Source organism: Theobroma cacao, chromosome 5, assembly GCF_000208745.1.
Source record: "Theobroma cacao cultivar B97-61/B2 chromosome 5, Criollo_cocoa_genome_V2, whole genome shotgun sequence".
In the NCBI taxonomy this organism is placed as follows: domain Eukaryota; kingdom Viridiplantae; phylum Streptophyta; class Magnoliopsida; order Malvales; family Malvaceae; genus Theobroma; species Theobroma cacao.
Window position 1 is genome coordinate 36,854,282 of NC_030854.1, and position 22,984 is coordinate 36,877,265.

A 22,984-nucleotide genomic window follows, 5' to 3' on the forward strand; every position below is an offset into this window, starting at 1 on the left:
GAATCATGTGGAAGTGGATAAGGTATTTATGTTAAAAAAAATAATTAAAGAAAAAGAATATTGATGGAGGAACATAACTCCCCATTTGGAAAATTTGTTGAACAATAATTATTCATAAAAGGGTTATTGCATTAGAGAAAAAAAAAAGGATTATTTAGACCTAATTTTTGTTTTTGGCATCTATCATCACTTCCATTCAAGTAATTGCATTTTCACTATGAGAGGGTGGGCCTTTCCTTCGATTGAGAAGTCTCATTCTTCAACAATATTTCCAATTTGTGGCCACATTTTCATCAAGATATTGGATCCATGTGTGTCCATAAAAAATAGTACTTGATTATAGTACAGACATGCACTCATGTGATAATCTTACACTGTGGTATCCAAGGCAACAAAAAATCAGAGCTAGACTTTATCTCATAAGATGTATACCCGAACGGGAATCTTAAATCTGAACCTTAAAAATCGAAACAAACAAAGTTAGAAGAAAGTTATAATCCATAGTCTACTGTATTGTTCGAAATTTAATGCATTTTGGTACGAGAAAAAAAGTTTCATAAAAAAATATATTTGGAATTGTCCACCCTATTGTGTTTATTTGGTTTAGAGCAGTGTTTGGTTTACTGTTAATGACTACGTCTTTGGTGGGCAATTGTGGTGAAACAAACCAAAATTCACAAAGAGAAAAGCACTTTCCAAGTAATTTCGCTGGGTCCCGAAACCAAACAAAGCCTTCACCTCCAAGCCTCTTTCTAGGAATTTTCCCTCATGAGCGAATGACCCACTGAGGTAGCGGCCACCCCTTGCCCACAATTTCAAAAGGATTAATGAGTCCAAATTTCGCAATCTAAGGAAAATATTGATGCAAACTAACAATAGGGCCAAAAATAGAAATTAATTGTTTGGATAATTATTTTTTTATATTATTGTTGGGTTTAAAATGTTGGAAAATATCATAAAACTTCCCCTTTTTTATTTTTTAATATTTACACTAGATGATAAACAAAGTTATTCTTGCCACAAAAAGAAAGTTTCTCAATGGGAAAAAGAAAAGAAGAAAGTAAATTTTATTTTTCCTATCTTTATATATATATATATACACATATATAATTAATTGTCCACTATATTTTTAAATTGTCATTTTAATTTTTTTTCATTTTAAACATTGATAAGATTTATTCAATTTGTAAATAAGAATTTTAATTGTATAGAGTGATATTTATTAAAAGATATTGTCTTAATTTTAATAATATTAAATAATTTTAATTGTATAGAATAATTTATAATTAATATTATAAAATTTCAATTATTTATTTTTTGAATTTGATGTTTTAGAAAACAATATATGTAATTATTATAAAATATATATATAAACAATAAATATTCACGTACAAACACATCATTATCATAGAATGAAAAAAAAAGATTTTGTGTGATTTGAGAATTTATTATTAATTTCAGAAAACCTAATTTTTTTTTACTCAATCAACAATATATTAAATTGTTTCAATTATGAAATAAACCTTTTTACTTGAATTTCTATAATATGTATAGTATAAAACAATGGCAAAACTTGTAAAATGATATAATTAAAAAGTTAATATAAAATTTAACAAAGTCCACTCATATTAATATTTAAACTCGAAATTTTTTACTTTTTATTTAACAAAACTAGTAAAAGTTTTATTTTTCATAGTAGTTTTTTTTAAAGAATTAAATCCAAATAAAAAAGAAAAAAATAACAAATAAAAAAAAGGAAAAGACATTCTCTCACTTAATCATTTTTTCTCTCTCCAAGTCTTTCTAAAAAATATTGAAAAAATAAAATAATTAAAAAGAAAACTATAGAGTAATAATATGTAATAAAAGAATTGGTTTTTTAAGAACTCTGCCCCCGGGTCCATGGTGGCTCTCTCTCTATTTATAGAAAGGAGAGCGTTACAGGCTTCACAATCCATACCCATTCGTCTCCTATCTCAAGTTTCCTCCCTTTCTCGCTCCTTGCATTTATCTCTTCTCTTCAAAAGTTCCCAACTTTTAACTCGTTTCAGGTAAAAATATGTGCTGGGTTTTCCTTGGTTTCCCCTTCCCCTGTTTCGTTGCTCTGTTTCTGAGGATTTTTTTCCTCGATCTTCTTTGGTTTCTCAATGCTTCCATTCTTTATTTGTGGCTTAACTTTTTCTGGGTTTGTTTTTAATCGCATGTTTATTGACCCTCTGCCTCACATTTTTGGATTCTCTGTTCTCATGCTTTAAGGATGAGGATTTTTTTTATGGTACTTTTATATTTAACAAGTTTTTGGGTTCATATTCTTTTGAGATATTGCGTTTGTTTATTTTCCTTCTACGCAAAATTTGAAACTTTTGAGCAAATTAGCTGATTTTAGCAGTAACTTTTATTGCTTTAAGATTTGCTTGTTAAGTCCCAAAAAGAAGGAAAGATTTGCTTGTCAAGATGTGTTTTTCTTTTTTAAAAAGAACTTTGGAAGATTGCTGTGATTTGTTTTCAGCACGTTTTTTCTGAATTGGGACTTTTTTTTTTTAAGATTTTGTAAATTATGTGGCTGATAATATAAAATTCTTCGTGCATTTTGGCTTTACTAGCTAAAGGAATGCATAGAAATACAAAAGCTTGAAATTTTATATTCTTAAACTATATCACTTCTATTAATTTTTGGTCCTTGTACTTTTTGGGTGTTACTTATTTTATGATTTCCTTTATATACTGGGATGTGAGTTGCTGTTGTATGTTTTTTCTTCTTGAATTTTTTTGCTTAAAGTAGAGATTTTCTACTCTTTTAAGATTGCATCTGAACATTTTATTTTCTTTTTGATCTTTGTTTTGTCGTACTAAAAGGGTCATTGCATGATGGTATGTAGCATTAATTTGGTTTTTCATTTGCCTCCTGCTTTTGCTTCTTCAAAATTTAATTGTGCCTAATGGATGTTCATAATTGAGCATACGCAGAATGGGAAGTGCTGATGGGACCAACTATGGTGCTTACACCTATGAGGCCCTGGAGAGGGAGCCTTACTGGCCATCTGAGAAACTCCGAATTTCAATTACTGGGGCAGGTGGGTTCATTGCATCCCACATTGCTCGACGTCTGAAGAGTGAAGGCCATTACATCATTGCTTCTGACTGGAAGAAGAATGAGCACATGACTGAAGATATGTTTTGTCATGAATTCCATCTCGCGGATCTTCGGGTCATGGACAATTGCTTGAAAGTTACCAATGGAGTGGATCATGTTTTCAACCTTGCTGCCGATATGGGTGGGATGGGTTTTATTCAGTCCAATCACTCTGTCATTATGTACAACAACACAATGATCAGTTTCAACATGCTTGAGGCTGCTAGGATCAACGGAGTTAAGAGGTTTGTTGGATTGTTGCTCTGTATGTTTGCCTTTTATTGGTTGCATATTCACTTTCAAGTTTAAAGTTGGTTCAACACTTGACATCTTGGTTTGGATAGGTTTTTCTATGCCTCCAGTGCTTGTATCTACCCTGAATTTAAGCAGTTGGAGACTAATGTGAGCTTGAAAGAATCCGATGCCTGGCCTGCTGAGGTTTGTTACCTTTAGTCATTAACTACCATCCAGTACTCTTATTCTTGATTAATGAATGTGATATAATTACTGATTTTTATATTTTTACTTGGCTTTTAGCCTCAAGATGCTTATGGCTTGGAGAAGCTTGCGACAGAGGAGTTGTGCAAGCACTACACTAAAGACTTTGGAATTGAATGTCGCATTGGACGGTTCCACAACATTTATGGCCCTTTTGGAACATGGAAAGGTAAACTCTTTCTTTGCTGGGTGCTTATGTGTTTTGTTGCTTTTGAAACATACCAATATCTGTCTTACAGGTGGAAGGGAGAAGGCTCCAGCTGCCTTTTGCAGAAAAGCTATTACATCCACCGACAAGTTTGAGATGTGGGGAGATGGTCTTCAGACCCGATCTTTCACCTTCATTGATGAATGTGTAGAAGGTGTACTTAGGTAATCCTCCCTCTGAAACTCATATTTTAGGCAACAAACTAGAAGGAAAAACCAAAGTTTTTGGTTTTAATTAATGTTGATCCGCATGGATTTGGCTTATAATATATATGAGACAGGAATTCAATAAGGTATAAGTAATTTTGTTTTTGCAGTTTGCTATGTTGGTCGAGTAAGCAACTTAAATACCGCCATAAACCTTGAGCCTTAGACATTTGCATACATTTGCCTGCTATGCACCATTGCAGTGTTTAAATGCATTTACTAGAAAGGTGGTTTCCTCTTTTTAGCAATTAATTGGAGGTAGGATATCAAAAAATGGGCGTATTTCTTATTATATCAAGTACAATAGAAAATTGTTAGGAAAGATGTTTTCTGCCTTCTGAACCAATGTATGCTATCTCATTTGTAAGTGTGTTTTTAGCCATCCCTTTGGAAAGTTGGGATTGAATGTTAGTGATCAACCTTTTAATACATTAATGTTTTCAGATTGACGATGTCTGATTTCCGTGAGCCTGTGAACATTGGAAGCGATGAGATGGTTAGCATGAATGAGATGGCTGAGATTGTTCTTAGCTTTGAGGATAAAAAGCTTCCAATTCATCATATCCCTGGTCCAGAGGGTGTCCGTGGTCGTAATTCAGACAATACATTGATCAAAGAAAAACTTGGGTGGGCTCCTACGATGAGGTTGAAGGTAACTGAATTATGATATCTCACTTGATTTTCGTATTTTAAAGATTCCCCCTGACCTTTAAGTTTGGCATACAGTGTGGTTGCTTTGCCGGTAAAGATAATCAATGGAATGTGTACAGAAAAGTAGAAAAGTTCAAAGTCATCCCTTTCACTGGTCATTGCCTAGTTTTCTATCAAGTGCCTCTTTCACTTATGGAGTATCTAAATTTATTGTTTTGTAGGATGGCCTGAGGATTACATACTTCTGGATCAAGGAACAAATTGAGAAAGAGAAGTCTCAAGGCATTGACCTGACTATTTATGGGTCATCTAAGGTGGTGGGAACTCAAGCACCAGTTCAGTTGGGCTCACTTCGTGCTGCAGACGGCAAAGAATGAAGTAGCGTATAGTTGCTTTAAAGCCAAGTTTTATTATGGTATAGCTATGCTAATGGCAATGAATAGGAATGCGTCAACCAGTGTCAGGTTGACTATTTATTTTTGGTATTTAGTTGGTGTACTATGGTCATCGTCTAAGGGGAAGCTTATATGCCCCCACTGTATTCAAAGGAGCTTTCCGTGGTAGCCTGCTGTTGTAAGATGGTATGCTTGGCTTGATAGCCTTTAAATAATAAAATTCGTTTCTGGGTTTAAGCATTGATTCATAATGACTATGTTTCTCAGTCATATGGTGCTTACAAACTGTGTGCTTCATTGACATATATGAACTTGCTATGAGTATGAAGCTATTTTTCATGGTTATATGAATTCATTAGTTATTTACCAGCAGTGCATGTGGCTCTATGCAACCCAGGGGGAACAAACAGGGTTGTATTGAAAACTGATGGATTTTAGCCCATCTGCTTCACTGGTGGTCCCTTAAATGTTTCTTTCTATGGATTATGATTTCTAGAATATATTAACACTGATCTTCATCCTCCACATTTTGAAGTAGACCAAAACATATCACATTCACTTGAGGGATATTCCCTCATAATATTCCAAGGCTCCATAATGCTTCCTTATGTGTTCTTAACTGCCATTTGATCTCAAATAACTTCCTTCCCTCCAGGCCAAACTTGTTTTGACAGCTTGAGTTTGCTAATCGTCAATAGGCATCCAGGAAAGTATTTTTAGTCACTTTTTGGACCCTTTTTTAAGGTCACATCTGGGCCTGAAATTCATTGTCATGATTTAATTTTAATGTTGTCTTAATTCCAAGATGGTGAGAGCTGATAGTACTTAAGTCGTCAGATTCCGTGGTTCAAAAAATTGCAGAGATAATACCATACGTGGCTAAATTGAAGGGGCTAAAGGTTCACGGGGAAAAATAAGGGAGGCCAATCTTGTCTACGTGGTAGCATAGCGGCTCCCAATGCAGTCTGAAAAGGCAGAAAATGACAGAATACTCAGCAATTGGCTTGATAGTTGACCCCAGCATTTGTGGGGGCAAAAACATCAAACCGGCATGGTGTGATTCTTCTGAAAAAAGGTGCTTTCAGCTTTGATAAGTAGTTGAGTAAATCACCCCAGTCCTTTCTATTCCTTCGCTGTCATAGCAACTCTCCACCACTTATCAGCTGCAGTACAACGGCAGTTCATTTTGTACAAGTTTCTTATTTTTTTACCCCCTGGTATGATGAGGTAATGGCTGATCTGTATCCGAAGGAACACTGTTAATCAGCTAACTGACCGTCTTGTCTTGAAATGAAAACTAAATAGATCTGAGGATTATCTGATTGCCAGCATCTTTGTACTTGACCTACACCCCCTGCATCACTTGGTATCATAACGGGTATGTCTGGTTAAAGCATACCGGTACTCTACCCAGAGTAGACTACTGGAAAACAATTTTCAATGTAGAATTCTGCTCCATAGAATTTCATCTTCAATAATTTTTTTCTTGGAACAATGGATATGCCAAGCCAGGGTGTTCTGTTACTTACATAAATAGGCATAACAAAGCACAAGTATCTAGAAATCAAAACAATGACAATAGCCAGCATGCATGGCCATAAGGTCATTTTATATTTGCTGTAATGTGGTTCAGAAGTGAGGAAATTTGGGCAGTGGGGGGCGTCATCAAAGCACAGTGTGAATCAAAGACGCGACAAAGACCCAATTACCATGTATACAATGTCTAATAGGTAGATAAATATTAACATAATCACCCCTGTGGAGAGAAGCAAATGCCGGATAACTACAAGCATGATCTGCCAATCAAAGAAATGGATTCAAAGTGCAGCCATTCCCTTAATTGTCAAGGTCACAATAGATGGGATTGGCTTCAAGCTGCTCTGCAAACTTCTTGAGGACGTCTTTCACATATTCCCGAAATTCATCCTCCACTTGTGCAGGACTCTCCTCACTTTCAACTTCAGAAAATACTGCATCATAGAGAAGAGTTGCAGCTTCATTGGATTCTACTGGTGGCAAGCCCAAATCTTTTCCATGTTTCTCAAGGAAACTCCTGATTAGCTCTGTCTTCCCTAGCTCATCTTTTCCACTCTTCTTTTCCTGCAAAACCCTCTGTATGACATCATTGAATTGCTTCTCATCTGCCAAGAGCTGCAATATTTAAACTGAAAGCCATCAGAATTTACCCTTTTGTCTGAAAACTTGATAATTCCCAACAACCATGAAGTAATGATTCCCCAACTACATGGAATCAGGTAAGCAAAAACTTAATTATTCACATTATAAGATTTCCAAAATTATATCCAAGTTTTTCAACTGATCTCCTAGTCTTTTAAGAAAGGAGTTTTGTCACCATGGATACTCATAGAAAACCTTTTTTTTTTCCTATTGCTTTTTTGTTTGAAATGGAAATGATAAAAAAAGTTAGTAATTACACATAAAATTCAAAAAGTGAATGCTCTTCATATGAGGGAAAACAAGAAAAGAAAAAAAGATTAAGTTCATGATCTACCTTTCTTAGGTCAGAACCATTGACAACCTTGATGTTCTGGATGACAACAATATGTTTCTCAGTCAATGCATCTGCTGTTTCCTGCAGAATTGGCTGAAGTAATTCAGCAAATTGTGCTTGGCCCAATTCTTGTTGCCCCTCAGCTCCATGCTTTTTTAAGATGTCATTTAGCAGAGGAAATTCTGTTCAAACAATAGTTAACCTTTATCAATTTTTGTTGGAAATGAGCACAAATATCAGATATTAACAAGTCCATGGTAAGTAGTAGGGGTTAAAGTGTGTAACTCTGTTGCTGATCTGAATCCTACTCTTGCTTCTGGATTTAAGACATGTTAACTTTTTTCTCCAAAATCTCCATGAATTATACTACTTGTTTTCAGCATGGAAACACCAAAATACACAAAAAAATAACTAGCACTCTTTTTCCAGGGAACAAGCTAAGTGACTAAAACCGACTCTAGTGTGCTAATAGGTATCACTGATTCATTCGGCAGCTCTTGAATGGATGCATGCTTGCCACCGATTTACATACCAATATGCAATCATTCATCATTCATGCCAGTTAGGATGATGGTTATTTAGTGTTTCACTGAGAATAATCAACACTGCAAAAGTAATGGAAATATTACAATGCATCCATGCAACAATCATTGAGAGAGTTTCCATAGACCATTGATTATGGTATTTTGACACCAATGTGACCTGTGTGGACAGTAGACTGTGATCTTGATTTAAAACTCTAATAAAAACGGAAAAAAGAGAAACTTCACCATCATATAGGAAATGACTGAATCTAGCCAAAACTTATGATTATTGAATGAAGTATTTCTGGGCACTTAGGTCAGATACTTCTCCAGTCATGAATTAATATTCCAATACTTCTGTTTACCTCCCAATATGTTTATTCTCTTGATGTTTCCTTCTTTCTTTAATGGTAAACACAAAAATCAGGTTCCAATGCTACGAGAGTCAGCCATGCAGCAGGGACGTGCAGTATTTTGAAAATTTTTTGCCTAATTTCGGGAGAATAACAACTCCCAAAGCAATGAGAGAGAAGGGAAACGAGAAGCTTTCGTGTTCTAACTTTAGTCATAATGATGATGCTGGAGACAAAATCGCATGCTCAAACCAAGTAAAATCCATGAGTAGGATGTGTGAGTTTATGCTACATGAACATTTCACATTGTGCAAGAATTCCATTTCTCACATAGCATGCTATTCTCGTGTTCAAATTATGGTGTCAAACATGCCCTTTCAAATGACAAGAGACCGGCACAAGTGGACTCAAGGAAGAGATGAAAGAACTTATTCTCTTAATCTATCACTTTACAGAAAAATATTTTATTGGTTAAGGTATTAGATGTTTGATCCATAACTGACTTTAACCAATTGCATTCAATTCGATCACATGCGATCAAAGTTCAACAGACAATACTGTACATTGACTCTACACAGCAAAAGATGGGGAAATGGAGGGAGTAACCTGCAAAAGGAGGAATCCCCATTTCAACTCCCATCTGAACAAGTGCTTTCCTTATCTCACTCTTGCGAATCTTTCCTTTATCTTCTATATCCAAATCAGTAAACAGATTCTCTGCTAGCATAGCATAATCATCTTCATCCTCCAAAAGCAGCTTCAAAGTATTCCCATCCAATATTGACACCACTAGGGGATCATCTAAACCATATATAAAAAAAAATCAATAATTAAAATAAACTCAAGGCCAGAAAAGAAAAAACCCAGATCGGGAAATCACCATACAATTAAACTATGCCATAAAGTTTAGCTTTTTGATAAAAAAAAGTCAAGAAAAAGAAACAATTACATAAAGTCAAAATAACCCAGATCATAAAATCACCCCAAAAATTAAAATTGCCAAAAAGTTTAACTTTTCTTGATAATCTTAATCATCAAGCAATCAAGCTGAGTTAGTCCTCCCTTACCTTTCAAACCATCAGCAATGGCAGAGATGTAGTCAGACAGAACCTTAGACGCTTTTTCTCCGGCGAGCTCCTTTTTCCGGAAAGTAACATCATCATCGCCGGCGCCGGCGGTGACACGAGAAAGAGCGGAGGCTTTGACTTTTTGAGGCAATGAGAGGCCAAAGAGAGAGCTGGAGGCTTTGGAGTCAGCGATTTCGAGGAGTTGAGCTCCCGTTACGCTGCCGTTAAGTTCGGGCAAAGAGAGATTGAGTGATCGTAGATGGGTTCCATCAAGCACCGTTAAACCTCCTTCAGACATTGTAAGAGAGAGAGAGAGAAGAGATAATTTCAGTTTCAGACAAAGCTGAGAGATGTACTGTTTGTAGACTATCTTGGTTTTGTTTCGTACGTTTCTTTGTTCGGTTTTATAGTTTGAGCTTGGATTTTGGTTTGGGACTTATATTTTGATAAAATATCACAAATGCCCCTGTTTTTTTTGAAATATCAAGATTTTATTTTATTTTTTGAAATCTTAATAAATATTATTATTTCCATAATTTCTTAAACCCTAAGTCCACCGTCAAGTCTTACTTAAACTTGTGACGAGTAATAATTTTATTACCTGAAACTAATTATAAGATACTTTAATTTTACCTAATCGGTTCAAATAATATAAAGTATCTGATTATAAAAAATCCATTGACATCTTTATATATTAAATTAGATGTAGAAATAAAGAAGAACGAAAGATCAATTAGTTCAATAGAGAGTTAAAGGGAAATGGAATCATAAGAATTGCTTATTTTTTGAGCAACTCCAACAACTTGCTTTCACAATTTTTTAAATTTTTTTCCCATTTCCTTTATTACTAAAGTTAATGATTCCTTCCCATATAAGATATCATGTGCTTGGTGGCTTGTATGTAACAAATGGTTCCTTAATGTGACCTTGTCATATGCAAGTCAAAATTTACAAGTTCTTTTGTTTCATCAATCAAAATCAATTAATTTTTTTTAAAGCATATGATTTTTTATTAATAAGTATAAGAGCAAAACAGTTATAATAAATTTCAATATTTATCCGTCAACAATTTAATTACAAACTAACAATAATTTTTACAGACAAAAAAAGTTATATGTAACAAGTTTATCAATTAATTCATTTAAGACTCGAAAAATATATATACGTTGTTGTACCATTCATGGCAAATGAAGTGATTTTTGTACACAACTTAGTATTTAACATATGTTTGATCTAGTCTTAACTAAAGTCTTCTTTGTAGAATATATATATTTTTCCATTTTTTGGGTTAATTTTATTTGTTCTACAAGATAAAGGTTGAATCTTATACCTTTAATTTGTTGTAATTTAACAAAGGAAACAAGGGCAAAAGAGGTAAGGGGACATGAACGTGGGAAATGGGCATTGTTGAAGACACCAAAGTCAAGTGGGCTTACGCGGTTTCGGGCATTGGTTTTTCTCATGAGGGTTTCAATGTCATTTGGGCCCACTTTGGTGTAAAGTCCACTTCCAATTTTTAGGTCTTGATATTATCCAAAAAAGAAAAAAAAGAAAAAAAAAACCCTCTTTAATATTTGAAATCATAAACTGAAAATTTGAAAATAGTGGATATTTTAATGATTAAGTAAACAAGATTGATTATATTTTAATTGATTAGTAATCTACAAAAATGGGATAGATATATAAACATATAAATTTTAAATTGAACCGATCGATTCTATCTATAAATTATTGTTAAGATTAAAAATTTAAATATTAATAAATAATCAAAAAATTAAATAGATAAAAGATTTGTTTTGTTTTTTAATAATATTGTGCGGAGACTCTTGCAAAAATGAAGTGGATAGAACTAAATTGTTCTTTATTTGTTTTTTTTTTTTATGTCGAGAATTGTTAATTAGTAATTTAGTTCTGTTTTCTTTTTATATATTAGGTTTAGTTTGGAATTTTCAGGTTTTTGAATATTCTACTTCTGTTTACGAGTCCTTGTAAGGCCGAGATTGCATCCTTTGTAAAAGGGTATTAAATGAAACCACTAACTGATTTTTTTTTTCCAGTATAGAGGCGTAGAAACCATGGGCCTATGGAGATAGGGATGCTTCAATCTTTCTTTTAGTCCGGTAAGAACCGTCACTATTGACGAGTATAATGAAATTTAATATTGATGGATCTTCATTAGGAAACTCGAGTAATGTTGGCAGATGGGTTGTTATCTGTGATGAGAAAGGTAGGCTGAAAATCATGTTTTCAAAAGCAGTTGGTATCGTGAATTCTAATGTGGCTGAATAAGCAATTAGAGAGACGATTATTATTTTTACTGTCTTAAAGTGGTCTAATCCATCAACCAATGTGGTTAGACAGGTTCTTAACCCAAACACTATACTATGGAAGTTAGGTTCTCAGTGTTGCAAATTGAGTTTGTTTGTTTTCAAAATAGGAGGTGACAAATCCAACATACACTAATAATACAGGATCCTAAGGGTTCACGACATATGCTAGTTGTACATCCAAGGTAAAGGGCAGACTGTCAGAAATTCTGTTTAAAAGGTGTAAAGGGGTTTATATATATAGAGTTCTGGAGATCAATTTTTTGTCAAAGGTATCGACTAACTGAGAAGTAAGCACCCAGAATGTATGGGTAGCATTAGGTGTGATTATTATGATGCTTAGGCTACTCCTATTCTAATTGAATACAATCAACCTGCTTTAAAAAAGGATTTCGGGTTTAAAACCTTAGGACCTAATTGATTTTTTTTTTCAGATATTTTATAAGTAATTATGTTTATGTATAACTGAACTTCTTCAATATTCCTTACTAATACTAGTTTAATTGCTTGTTTATAGTTTTTGTATTCCTTTTGAAATCTTAATAAAATCTCTTCGACTTAGCAAAAAAAAAAAAAAGTTTTTTAAGGAAATTTAGTTGGTAAATAATTTTATATATGGCGGTTTAGCTATTTCTTTTATATATATTAGGATATCAAATAATTAACCTACGCAACCTAGAAATTATATTTGGGGTTAACACTTATTGAAGTGGCTTGTTTCTGATTAAATTCTTCAAGTTATAAAGTTGTTTTGTTCTCCCTCAACTGAGCTACCTGCTTTTGTACCTTACCTGCGTCAAAGAGTTTGGAGATATGGCTAGCCATGGTAGACAAAAACGGCAAAAGAAGGAGAATCATGTGCCTGAAGAACTCATTATGTCGATATTGGTCAACCTTCCCGTCAAGTCCTTACTAAGATTCAAGTGTCTCCAAGCTTTCGCGTTCATTGATCATCGACCAAGATTTCATCGAACAACATCTTTCGAACCAACAGAAAAAGGACCCTCAAATCCTTTTTGCCTCTGCCGATGTTCGGGGTCAGCAGATAGCTTTGAAATCAATGTTCATAAATGTCGATGGAGCTGCTGAGGGAACTGGTGCAGCTGTTATCGATGGTTCGAGGATGACGATTGAAGAACTTCCCCAAAAGTTTTTTAGCATGATGTATTCATGCGATGGGGTTTTTTGCTTTTATGGAGCAGAAGCCATCATTGTTTGCAACCCTAGCACGAGGGAAATTCAACGTTGGGCCTACGGAGTTGACTCTCATTTTTGGAAACCCTTAGATTGGTTATGTATGAATTTGACTTTCCTATAGTCTGCATTACTATCGCTTATTATCAGACGAATTAAAGTTACAAATTTGGTTAGGAATAGGGGTCAAGTTGTAATGGAGATTATTCTGTGAAGGGGAATATTAGAAAGTATTTGTTTGGTTACAAGTATTAACTGTGCTCTACTATATCTATTCCCTGCAGGCGAAGCAATCTGTTTGGATCAAACAATTGGGTTTGATCGGGATTAAGTCACAATGGAGTTCAAGATTGTTCGATTGTTTGGTCCGGAAGGGATCTATCTCGATTTTAGTGAGTGTGAGGTTCTGACATTGGGCCCAGGCCCAGAGGTTTCACGAAGAAAGCTAGGTGAAGCACCTTACTCAGTCAGTTTATCATCAGCAAAACGGCCTGTCCATGTTAATGGGGCAATCTATTGGATCACTAGTTTTAGGAGACACCCTTTGGAGGCAATCGTCTCCTTCGACCTCCACACAGAGAAATTCAAAGCAATCCCACATCCGAGTTGTCTGGATAATGACTTTAAGAGATACGAGGCGGCCTTACAGCCTTTGAGAAACTCTCTTTGCCTGGCTGAGTTAACTAATGCTAACAAGAGGATGAACATATGGATTTTCATGAAAGGTTGCAACTCATCACCAGGTTTGAATGACAAAATGGGAACTTGGGAGATGTTGCATTCTATTGATTTGGAGATTAGGGTACACGATTGGCCAATGAGAATTCCAATTGCGGGGCACAAGAACGGAATGCTTTCTACCAACTATTATGGATACTGGGTGCAGCTATACAATCCAAAGAGAAGAATGTTCACGAATGTGCTATCGCATTGGAGAACATTTGCTCCTACTGCATACTTTGAAAGTTTAGTCCCTCTATCTGCAAAAAAAAAGAGGGTTAATTAGTATTTGATATGTGAGTATGTGTAAGTGGGTAGAGATCTAAAATTTCGATGCTTTACGCTAATAATTTCATTAAAGAAAGTTTTGCTTTCATTTATTCCAGCAGTGAAACTCAATCAATTACAGTAAACCCCCTTTTTTTGCATTATTCTTTCACCTAATAACCAAGGAAAAAAAGAAGAAGAAAAAGCAGAGTTAAGCTAACTCATCAAAAGTAGGAGAATAATGCAGCATTATCAAGCATCAGCATAATAGCTCCAATTACATATGATCTATGTTCAATTATTGTACGTAACCAGGCTTCTGCCCAAGATTAGAAAGAACCCAACAATCTTGGGAACTTTGCTTTGGCTGTTTGTATTTATACAGTTCAATTATTGTACAATAATAGTTGTTTGTATAGAGACTATTGAAGTGTATTTTGATATTTTTTAGTTAGTACTGATGAAATATTTTTCAGAGAGAAGTAAACTACAGTATGATTCTCTTGTGAAGATAGCTGTGAATAGAAATCAAATGTTTGTGCAAGAAAATGTTTCTACGAGTTAATTGACGGGGAATTTAAAATAATGGATGTTGATATGAAAGTGAATAAAATTTTAATAACACTTATTAATTGAAGTCATTTCATAGTTTTTTTTTTTTATATTTTCAATGCTATGTTCTAATAATTGTACCTATACATAAATACTTTTATTTTTCTGAAGTCTACATCAAGACTCAAGCTTTCCTGGTATTACCAAAATTTCCAAACTAATGCAGTTGCAGGGGAAGTGAATAGTGATCAAAATAATAGAACAAAAAGACAAAAAAACACCATTGGTGTTACCGCAATAATAGAAGTATAAAGTCCATCGCCGCCTGTATTGACAAGAGAGAAATTGAGAAAAAATAATGGCAGGCCGCGGCAGAACAAGCCTGCTAAACGAGGGTAATTGGCCTCAAGATCTTCTCCTTTCGATCTTGGCTACCCTTCCTGCCAAGTCTTTGTTGCGATTCAGATGCGTGTCCAAGCATTGGCGATCACTGATCATCAACCCTGGTTTCATCGAACAACATCTCGAAAACCAACAGAGAAAAGAGTACCCTCAATTGATATTTGCCTCTGGAACTACAACAGACATAGTTTTGGAATCCGTGGCCATCGTCGATGTTGAAGTTGATGACAAAGAAGGAGCAAAGACCAGGAAAGGTTTCAAACGAAGATCTTTGAATATCTGTCATCTTCCACCTGATGGTTACTGTATGTCCAACTCTTGCGATGGAATTCTTTGCTTCTTTGGGGAAACTAATCTCTTTGTTTACAATCCTGGAACTAGAGAGTTTCGGATTCTTCAGATGGGAAAGAAGAGATCCACCCGTGGTCCTTCCTACTCTTCTGATTGCTTCGGTACGCATTATTTTCCCCTTGTCTTTTGTTTCGATAGATAGAATTAAAGCAAGGTCCTTTTTTTCATGATGATGGTGTCTCTTTTTGTGTGTGTATGTTTTCAAATTCATCGTTAGGGCGGAATTCTTTGGGATCTATAGTTGCAGTGTTTTATTTGTGAAAGGCAGCTGATGATTTTTCAGTATGGTTGCTGTGTACATGGCCTTGATATTCAGAGTGTATAGGAATTGTCTTTTTTTGTTTTGGGTATTTTGTTTCTGTGGGATGATTCACTTTTAGGGGAGATGCTGTCCAATTTTTTGTAAGTTGGGGAGTATGCATACTTAATCCGATGCATAAACCTGGAAATTATGTCTCTTGTATTGGCCATGGGGGTGATGATTTATCACACCCAGATTTAATGAATTCCACTTCCCTTTCAAAAATAAAAAAAATATTGTGTCAGCTAATTTAGCTTTGTACATTGTTTGTTGTATAGAGGATAATCTTTGTCTTGAATTTTGAGAGACCAAGGATTCTGTATACTTCTGTTAATGTTCCTGAATAAAGTGATTGCAAAGCAGGGGATGGGCAGGGTGAAGGGCTACGTAGTCTGGTTAGAACTTTCTGAAGTGTTCTCTGTTTCTTTTTGGTATCTTCTTTGCAGGAAACTAATAATAAAGCTTATTATGATATCTTCTCTGCAGGACAACGATTCCCAACGCATCAATTAGTAGGGTTTGGTCGTGATCAAATTACAAAAGAATGCAAAATTATACGATTGTTTATACCTATAGAGGAACAAGAAAACCATATTCATGAGTGCGAGGTTTTTACATTGAGTTCAGATGCTGGGGCTTCATGGAGGGGCCTTGGCGTAGTTGCTTACTTCATTAGGCCAGCGCAACAACCTGTCTTTGTCAATGGAGCACTTCACTGGATCCTTGACGTCAGACATGCTAACCCTTCGGAGGTGATCGTCTCTTTCGATCTCCATACTGAGAAATTCCAAGCAATATCACACCCAAGTTGTTGCTCAGAAGCCTCAGATCGTCATATGGCGCTTATGGGGTTACTGTCTTTGAGAAGCTCTCTATGTCTAGTACAATCGGAATACAGGCTACGACAGAATATATGGATAATGAATCAAAGCAATGGAGTTTGGGAGAAACTGTTTGCTATTGATTGGGGATTGATGAATTATAGAACTCCATTGGCATTTCCAATAGCAGAACTCAAGGATGGAAGCTTTTTTGTTTCCCATTTTGGGGAGAACTTGCAAATATATGATCCAGAGAGCCAAAGTTTTAGTGAAGTATTGATACAACATGAAAGAAGGGTTGTGTCCTATGCATACTCTGAAAGTTTAGTCCCTCTTTATGGAGAGCCACTGGTGTATTGATCGAGTTGTAAATAATATGTATTATTTTTTTTTATGTGAAAAGCTGGAATTTGATTCATTGCTTCAATGAAGTCAGCAAAAAACTACCATTTTTGTGGTAATGGTAGTGCTATACAATAACCCAGTAGGCAGGCATACCTGCCAATTCTAAGTAGAGTGTCAGGACTCCCCCCCGATTGATCTCAAAAGCCTGTTGACAATGTTGTTACATTAAAACAAGAGCCGACCAAGCAGCCAGTAATTACCCAATGTCAGCCAAAGCCCCATCTGCAGGCCTTCCCTTGCTGTAGCAGACTCCTGGTTAGACACCAACGTCCCCTGGCTCCTGTGGTGGGAGTATCACCGCTAGGCCAGAACCCCATCCCCAATAGAACATTTCAAAAATCACAATGCTATTTCAAGTCTCTAGTAATTCTGTCTAAAGACTTTCCATGGCATGAAATCTGATTTGGGCTTCATCACAACTGTAGAGTTACAAACACAACAGGCCGCACAAAAATAAAAAAGCGGCATATAACACTCAGCCTATGTTGCACAATTCCCAACGATCATGCTGAGTTCACCTAATAAACAAACGATCCAAATGACACCTGTACGCATGGAGTCAAACAAAGAAGGGAGAAGATGCCCTCTCCAAAATTATTGGAAATCCACCAAAAGTTTCAAACTAAGTTGCACCATAGCTTTTGACTAATTACAACGAAATGGAATCAGTCAACCATCTTTTCTTCTCTTGCATTGAATCTTGGAGGCTGTGGTGCTTGTAGTGTCATGAATGGAAAATTACCACTTGTATGTTGATGTTTCCTATTTCGTTTTTTAAGGCTTGGAATTCTAAATATGTGGAATTGGTTAAGAGAAAAGTGTGAAGGATGTCCTTCTTCGTCATTATTTGATCCATCTGGCTTAATAGAAATGAAATGATTTTTGATGAGAAAATGTGAGATTTGTTGAAAGTGTTGGATATTGTCAAACTGAGAGTGGCGTGGTGGGTCAAGTCCAAATGGCCTGGCGACAACACCGTTTCTGATATTGCTACCACTCATTTTTGGCTTCTGCTCCAACCTCAAAGAGAAAGGTTAAGAGCATGGTCTCTTGGGAATGTCCACCTGCAAGTTGGCTCAAATTTAATACTGATGGGGCTGCTAGAGGATGTCCAGGTCATCTTGGAATTGGAGGAGTTTTATGCGATAACAAAGGGGCTGTCAAGATGACCTTTTCGAAGAAAGCAGGTTGGGGAGATGTTAACCTTGCCGAAATCCTTGCAGTGAGAGAGGCTATGATTCTGTTTTCTGCCTCCTCATGGGCGAACTCTGCTGGTATTATCATTGAATCTGACTCCAAGAATGTGGTCTTGTGGATGACACTCCCTGAGAAAACCCCATGGAAGCTACGGCAACTCATCTTTCAAACTGTTTCCCTTAAAGACAGAGTTGCTGGCTGGAAGATAAAACACACTCCAAGGTCAGGTAATACAGTAGCTGATAACCTTGCCAAGTCAGGGATTGATAGAGCTCATGATTTGCTCTGTGCGTACCCATAACTGCTCGAGTGATTGGGCATGCTTTTGACTGTGTTTACTGCATTGTTGCTAGTGTGGATCACTTTTTGCATGATAAGGCCGACAGCTTTTTGGGTTGTTTTGCTTGTGTATGGATTTGCAAGAGGGAGAAACATCCAAAATGGCCATGTTTGTCACTCTTGCTCTCCCTTCTCCCTTTTTGGCTGTTAAGGGTGGCTGTAGCTTTTTTGAATCTTGCTAATATCAATTTTTTGTAGTTGTATAGTATTTTGTTTTCAGTTGGCTTTTTTGTATGCCAAGCTTCGGGAAGGGCACCTGGACCAAGTTTCTCCTAGACCCTTCCTTTTTGTGTACATAAGGAATTTCACCTTGCTTTAATGGAAATGCTTTTAATCTTCAAAAAAAAGATACTTGATCATAGTTGTAATTCTCCAAGACAAGGTAGGAGTTGCCTAGCCAATTTGATTGTCTGGGGCTCTGTTTTTTAATTTCCTCTATTGTTCGTTTAACTGACATATGACCTTGCCTCCCTTGACGAGGTAATAATTCTCCTATTGGTTTTATATAAAGCATATTACCTGATTAATTTGGACCTTTCATATAGAGAGAGATATATGATTCATCAATGGCATTAAAATTTGCAGTAGTATTGTTGAAATCGACTGTACTCGACAGGCAAAACCTATACTTTTGGCGCAAAGAAATTATGCCAAAAACCAAAAGACTAGCATTATGCAAGCATTTCACGCACGACATTTCTACAATGTCATGCTCCAACCCCAAACCATGGCCAAGTGAGGTGATTCTTCAAATTTGGCTTTTTTTTTAATGAGAATCTTAAATGCATAGGATTATGGATATATGAGAACCTTAGTCAAATGAAATCAAATAAAGAATAGAGAAGAAGCCATTTCCAATATTAGTGGTAATTTACCAAAATTTTCAAATTAAAAGAAAAAGATCAAACCAGCTCTTTAATTGAAGGCTCACATTTGTTCTTCCATAACCTTGGCTAATATTTTAAAATACTACCTTAGGTCAACTAGAGAAGTAAATAGACAACACGGGCGTCCTATTTGACTTTGCTGCGCTTGCCATACTAGTTTCTAACCCAGCAAGTGCATTTCGTTTTTGAAAAATGGCTTCAACTTCTGAAAGACATAGAGTCTGCCGTGCTTAGGTATTTCAAAACGACAAGTGAGAAGCTCGAACAGCCACAACTTCTGAAAGACACATCGTCTACCGTCCTTATCTATTTCAAAACGGCGGGCGTCCTTTGCTATGAGAAGCTCGAACAGCCACAACTTCTGAAAAACACAGCGTATGCCATCGTTAGGTATTTCAAAACGGAAACGCTCAAACAGCCACAACTTTTGAAACACACAACGTCTGCCGTCGTTTGGTATTTTAAAATGGAAGCTTGAACATCAGTTTGAGTAATTCCTTTTCTACTCATTTCCAAGAACTTGATCATATTTTTGCCGACTTCAACAAATTCAAACAACTAATCTCTAAGATAAGTTCAAATAAGGATAAGTTTCGATTTCTCTTTACTTTGGCTAAAGAGTCACATGTGGATTCACTGTGTCTGGGTGTCTGTAAACTTCTCTATTATGAGCCTTACACTTATCTGCAAGTTGCATCGTGCTTCAGTGAAATTTTCAATTCTCCTTGCTTTTTTTTCACCTCAGAAAGCATAATTAAAGATACCCTTTTAGTTGTTTTTTTTTCCGTGCGACGTCAATTTTTTTTTGTGTGGTGCTAACATCTAAATCAGATTTTTTTATATATATGTTTAATAATATATATATATATATATATATGTATATTATGTAAGATAAAAATAAACAATTAAACATGGAGCATTACTCTACAGCGACATTTCATGTGAGAAGAGGCATTCCAAATAGGCATTTTAGATACTTCTAAAATTTTTGAACGACATACTTTCTTGTGAGAATGAGGCATTCTAGATAGGCATAATCAGTCCATTCTCGAGCAATTACTATGACTAATTCTGTTTCTACTCACATCCAAGAGCTCGACTGCATTTTGGTTGATTCATACAAAAAACCCTTTTCAACTATTTAACCTAGAAATTACTATTTGGGATTAGCAATTGTTTAAGTGGCATGTTTCAGGTTAAATTCTTCAAGTTTTAAACTTGTTTGTTTTCCCTCAACTGAGGTACCAAGAGAGTTAAGAGATATGGCTAGCCATGGTAGACGAAAATGGCAAAAAGAGTTTCATGTGCCTGAAGAACTCATTATGTCGATATTTGTCAATCTTCCCGTCAAGTCCTTACTAAGATTCAAGTGCGTCTCCAAGCTTTGGCGGTCATTGATCATCGACCAAGATTTCATCGAACAACATCTTTCGAATCAAAAGAAAAAGGACCCCCAACTTCTTTTTGCCACTATCATCAGTCAAAGTCAGGTGGATTTAAAATCAATGTACATAAATGTTGATAGAGCTGATGAGGGAACTGGTGAAGTTGTCACCACTGGTTTGACTATTACACTTACAAACCTCCCTGGATACGATTTAAGCATGTCGCATTCATGCGATGGAGTTCTCTGCTTTTATGGACCAGAAACCATCATTGTTTGCAACCCTAGCACGAGGGAGATTCGACATTTTTCCTATGGCTTTGGTTGGAAAGGTATGAATTTGATTTTCCTATAGTCTGCATTACTGCCAATATCAAACGAATTAAAGTTTAGAATTTGGTTAGGTATGGGGGTCAAGTTGTAATGGAGATTGTTCTGTGAAAGGGAATATTAGAAAGAATTTGTTATGTTACAAGCATTAATTGTGCTCTGCTATATCTATTCCTTGCAGGTGTACCATCTGGTAGGACTACAACAATAGGGCTCGGTCGGGATCAAGTCACTAAGCAATTCAAAATTGTACGATTGTTTAATCGGTAAGGGCTCCTGGCAATTTTGATGAGTGTGAGGCTTTCACATTGGGTCCAGGGCTCCTGGCAATTTTGATGAGTGTGAGGCTTTCACATTGGGTCCAGATCCTAACGTTTCATGTAGAAGGCTTGGTGAAGCACCTTACTTTGTTATATCACTACAATCGCCTATCTATGTTAATGGGGCACTCCATTGGATAACTTGTGTTATGAGGCACATTTCGGAGGCATCCGTCTCCTTCGATCTCCATGCAGAGAAAGTCCGAGCAATCCCACATCCGAGTTGCCTGAATAGTCACTCTGACAGATGCTATATGGAAGCCTTAATGCCTTTGAGAAACTCTCTTTGCCTGGCTGAGTTAACTGCTAACAAGAAGATGAACATATGGATTTTCATGAAGGATTGCAACTCATCACCAGCTTTGAATAAGAACATGGGAGCTTGGGAGATGTTGCATTCTATTGATTTGAAGTTTTCGGTAAGCGAATGGCGATTGGGAATTCCAATTGCGGAGCATAAGAATGGAATGCTTTCTACCATCTATTATGGAGGCAGGCTGCAACTATACACTCCAAAGAGCAAAATGTTCAGGGATGTGCTAGTGCATTGTGGAGCATTAATGCCTACTGAACACTTTGAAAGTTTAGTCCCTCTATATGCAGAAAAACACATGGGTTAATTAGTATTTGATATGTGAGTATCTAAAGTGGGTAGAGATCTTAAGTTACATTACCGTATGCTAATAATTGCATTGAAGGAAGTTTTGATTTCATTTATTCCAGCAGTGAAACTCAATCAATTATAGTAAACCCCTTTTCTTTTTCGTGTGTAACGTGTTGTGTCAATTACATTTTATTGCATTATTCTTTCACCTAATAACCAAGGAAAAAAAAAAAGAAAAACCAAATATTATTTGTTTAGCTAACTCATCAAAAGTAGGAGAATAATGCAGCATTATTCAAGCATCAGTACAATTGCTCAAGTTATAAATGATCTATGTTCAATTAAATCAGGTTACACTTAACTAGGCTTCTGCCAAAGAACAGAAAGAACCCAACAACCTTGGGAACTTTGCTTTGGCTGTTTGCATTTACACACAGTTTTTCGTTAATGCTGATGAAATATTTTCCGGAGAAGTTAACAACTGTACTGACTCTCTTGTGAAGATGGACGTGAATAAAAATCAAATGTTTGTGCTAGAAAGTGTTTCTGTGAGTTAATTGATGAGGAGTCTAGAATGAAGTTAACCAATGTCTTTGTTTACAATCCTGGAACTAGAGAGTTTCAGATTCTTCAGAGGGGAAAGAAGAGATCCTCCCGTGGTCCTTCCTACTCTTCTGATTGCTTTGGTACGCGTTTTTTTCCTCTTGTTTTATGTTTAGATAGATAGAATTAAAGCAACGGTGTTCACGAGAATTAAAGCCAGGTCCTTTCTTTCATGATGATGGTGTCTATTTTTGTGTGTGTATGGTTTTCAAATTCATCGTTAGGGCGGAATTCTTCGGGATCTAAATGTGCAGTGTTTTACTTGTGCAAGGCAGCATGGTTGCTGTGTACATGGCCATGATATTCAGAGTGTATAGGAAATGTCTGTTTTTGTTTTGGGTGTTTTGTTTCTGTGGGATGATGTACTTTTAGGGGAGATGCTGTCCAATTTTTTGTAAGTTGGGGAGTATGCATACTTAATCCGATGCATAAA

At 36.0% G+C, this 22,984-nt stretch overlaps 4 protein-coding genes across 4 annotated transcripts; 3 read left to right on the top strand and 1 right to left on the bottom strand.

The window, feature by feature from the left end:
* Window positions 1,902–5,342, top strand: LOC18600196 (GDP-mannose 3,5-epimerase 2). Its single transcript, XM_018122066.1, has 7 exons — window positions 1,902–2,051; window positions 2,968–3,378; window positions 3,478–3,571; window positions 3,671–3,800; window positions 3,871–4,003; window positions 4,490–4,697; window positions 4,918–5,342. Exons 1-7 carry the CDS (start codon window positions 1,903–1,905, stop codon window positions 5,071–5,073), a joined length of 1,281 nt encoding a protein of 426 aa, XP_017977555.1. The 5' UTR covers window position 1,902; the 3' UTR covers window positions 5,074–5,342.
* LOC18600197 lies at window positions 6,632–9,921 on the bottom strand. The gene is made up of 4 exons (XM_007030515.2): window positions 9,548–9,921; window positions 9,087–9,281; window positions 7,604–7,785; window positions 6,632–7,242 (listed from the first exon to the last, which is right to left on the bottom strand). The coding sequence occupies exons 1-4, from the start codon at window positions 9,843–9,845 to the stop codon at window positions 6,928–6,930; spliced, it is 990 nt and encodes a 329-aa protein (XP_007030577.2). The 5' UTR covers window positions 9,846–9,921; the 3' UTR covers window positions 6,632–6,927.
* LOC18600198 (F-box protein At3g07870) lies at window positions 13,406–14,074 on the top strand. Its single transcript, XM_018121083.1, has one exon. The coding sequence runs from the start codon at window positions 13,406–13,408 to the stop codon at window positions 14,072–14,074; it is 669 nt and encodes a 222-aa protein (XP_017976572.1).
* On the top strand, window positions 14,788–16,996 carry LOC18600199 (F-box/LRR-repeat/kelch-repeat protein At1g09650). The gene is made up of 2 exons (XM_018120606.1): window positions 14,788–15,461; window positions 16,148–16,996. Exons 1-2 carry the CDS (start codon window positions 14,966–14,968, stop codon window positions 16,840–16,842), a joined length of 1,191 nt encoding a protein of 396 aa, XP_017976095.1. The 5' UTR covers window positions 14,788–14,965; the 3' UTR covers window positions 16,843–16,996.

Excerpts from the sequence above, each read along its gene's own strand:
- LOC18600199 (XM_018120606.1), top strand. The coding sequence starts at position 14,966 with ATGGCAGGCCGCGGCAGAACAAGCCTGCTAAACGAGGGTAATTGGCCT. Across the intron at positions 15,462-16,147 it reads CTACTCTTCTGATTGCTTCG|GACAACGATTCCCAACGCAT; the intron begins GTACGCATTATT and ends TCTTCTCTGCAG.
- LOC18600198 (XM_018121083.1), top strand. The coding sequence starts at position 13,406 with ATGGAGTTCAAGATTGTTCGATTGTTTGGTCCGGAAGGGATCTATCTC.
- LOC18600196 (XM_018122066.1), top strand. The coding sequence starts at position 1,903 with ATGGTGGCTCTCTCTCTATTTATAGAAAGGAGAGCGTTACAGGCTTCA. Across the intron at positions 2,052-2,967 it reads CAACTTTTAACTCGTTTCAG|AATGGGAAGTGCTGATGGGA; the intron begins GTAAAAATATGT and ends GAGCATACGCAG. Across the intron at positions 4,004-4,489 it reads TGTGTAGAAGGTGTACTTAG|ATTGACGATGTCTGATTTCC; the intron begins GTAATCCTCCCT and ends TAATGTTTTCAG.
- LOC18600197 (XM_007030515.2), bottom strand. The coding sequence starts at position 9,845 with ATGTCTGAAGGAGGTTTAACGGTGCTTGATGGAACCCATCTACGATCA. Across the intron at positions 7,786-9,086 it reads GGGGATTCCTCCTTTTGCAG|AATTTCCTCTGCTAAATGAC; the intron begins GTTACTCCCTCC and ends TTGTTTGAACAG. Across the intron at positions 7,243-7,603 it reads ATGGTTCTGACCTAAGAAAG|CTCTTGGCAGATGAGAAGCA; the intron begins GTAGATCATGAA and ends TAAATATTGCAG.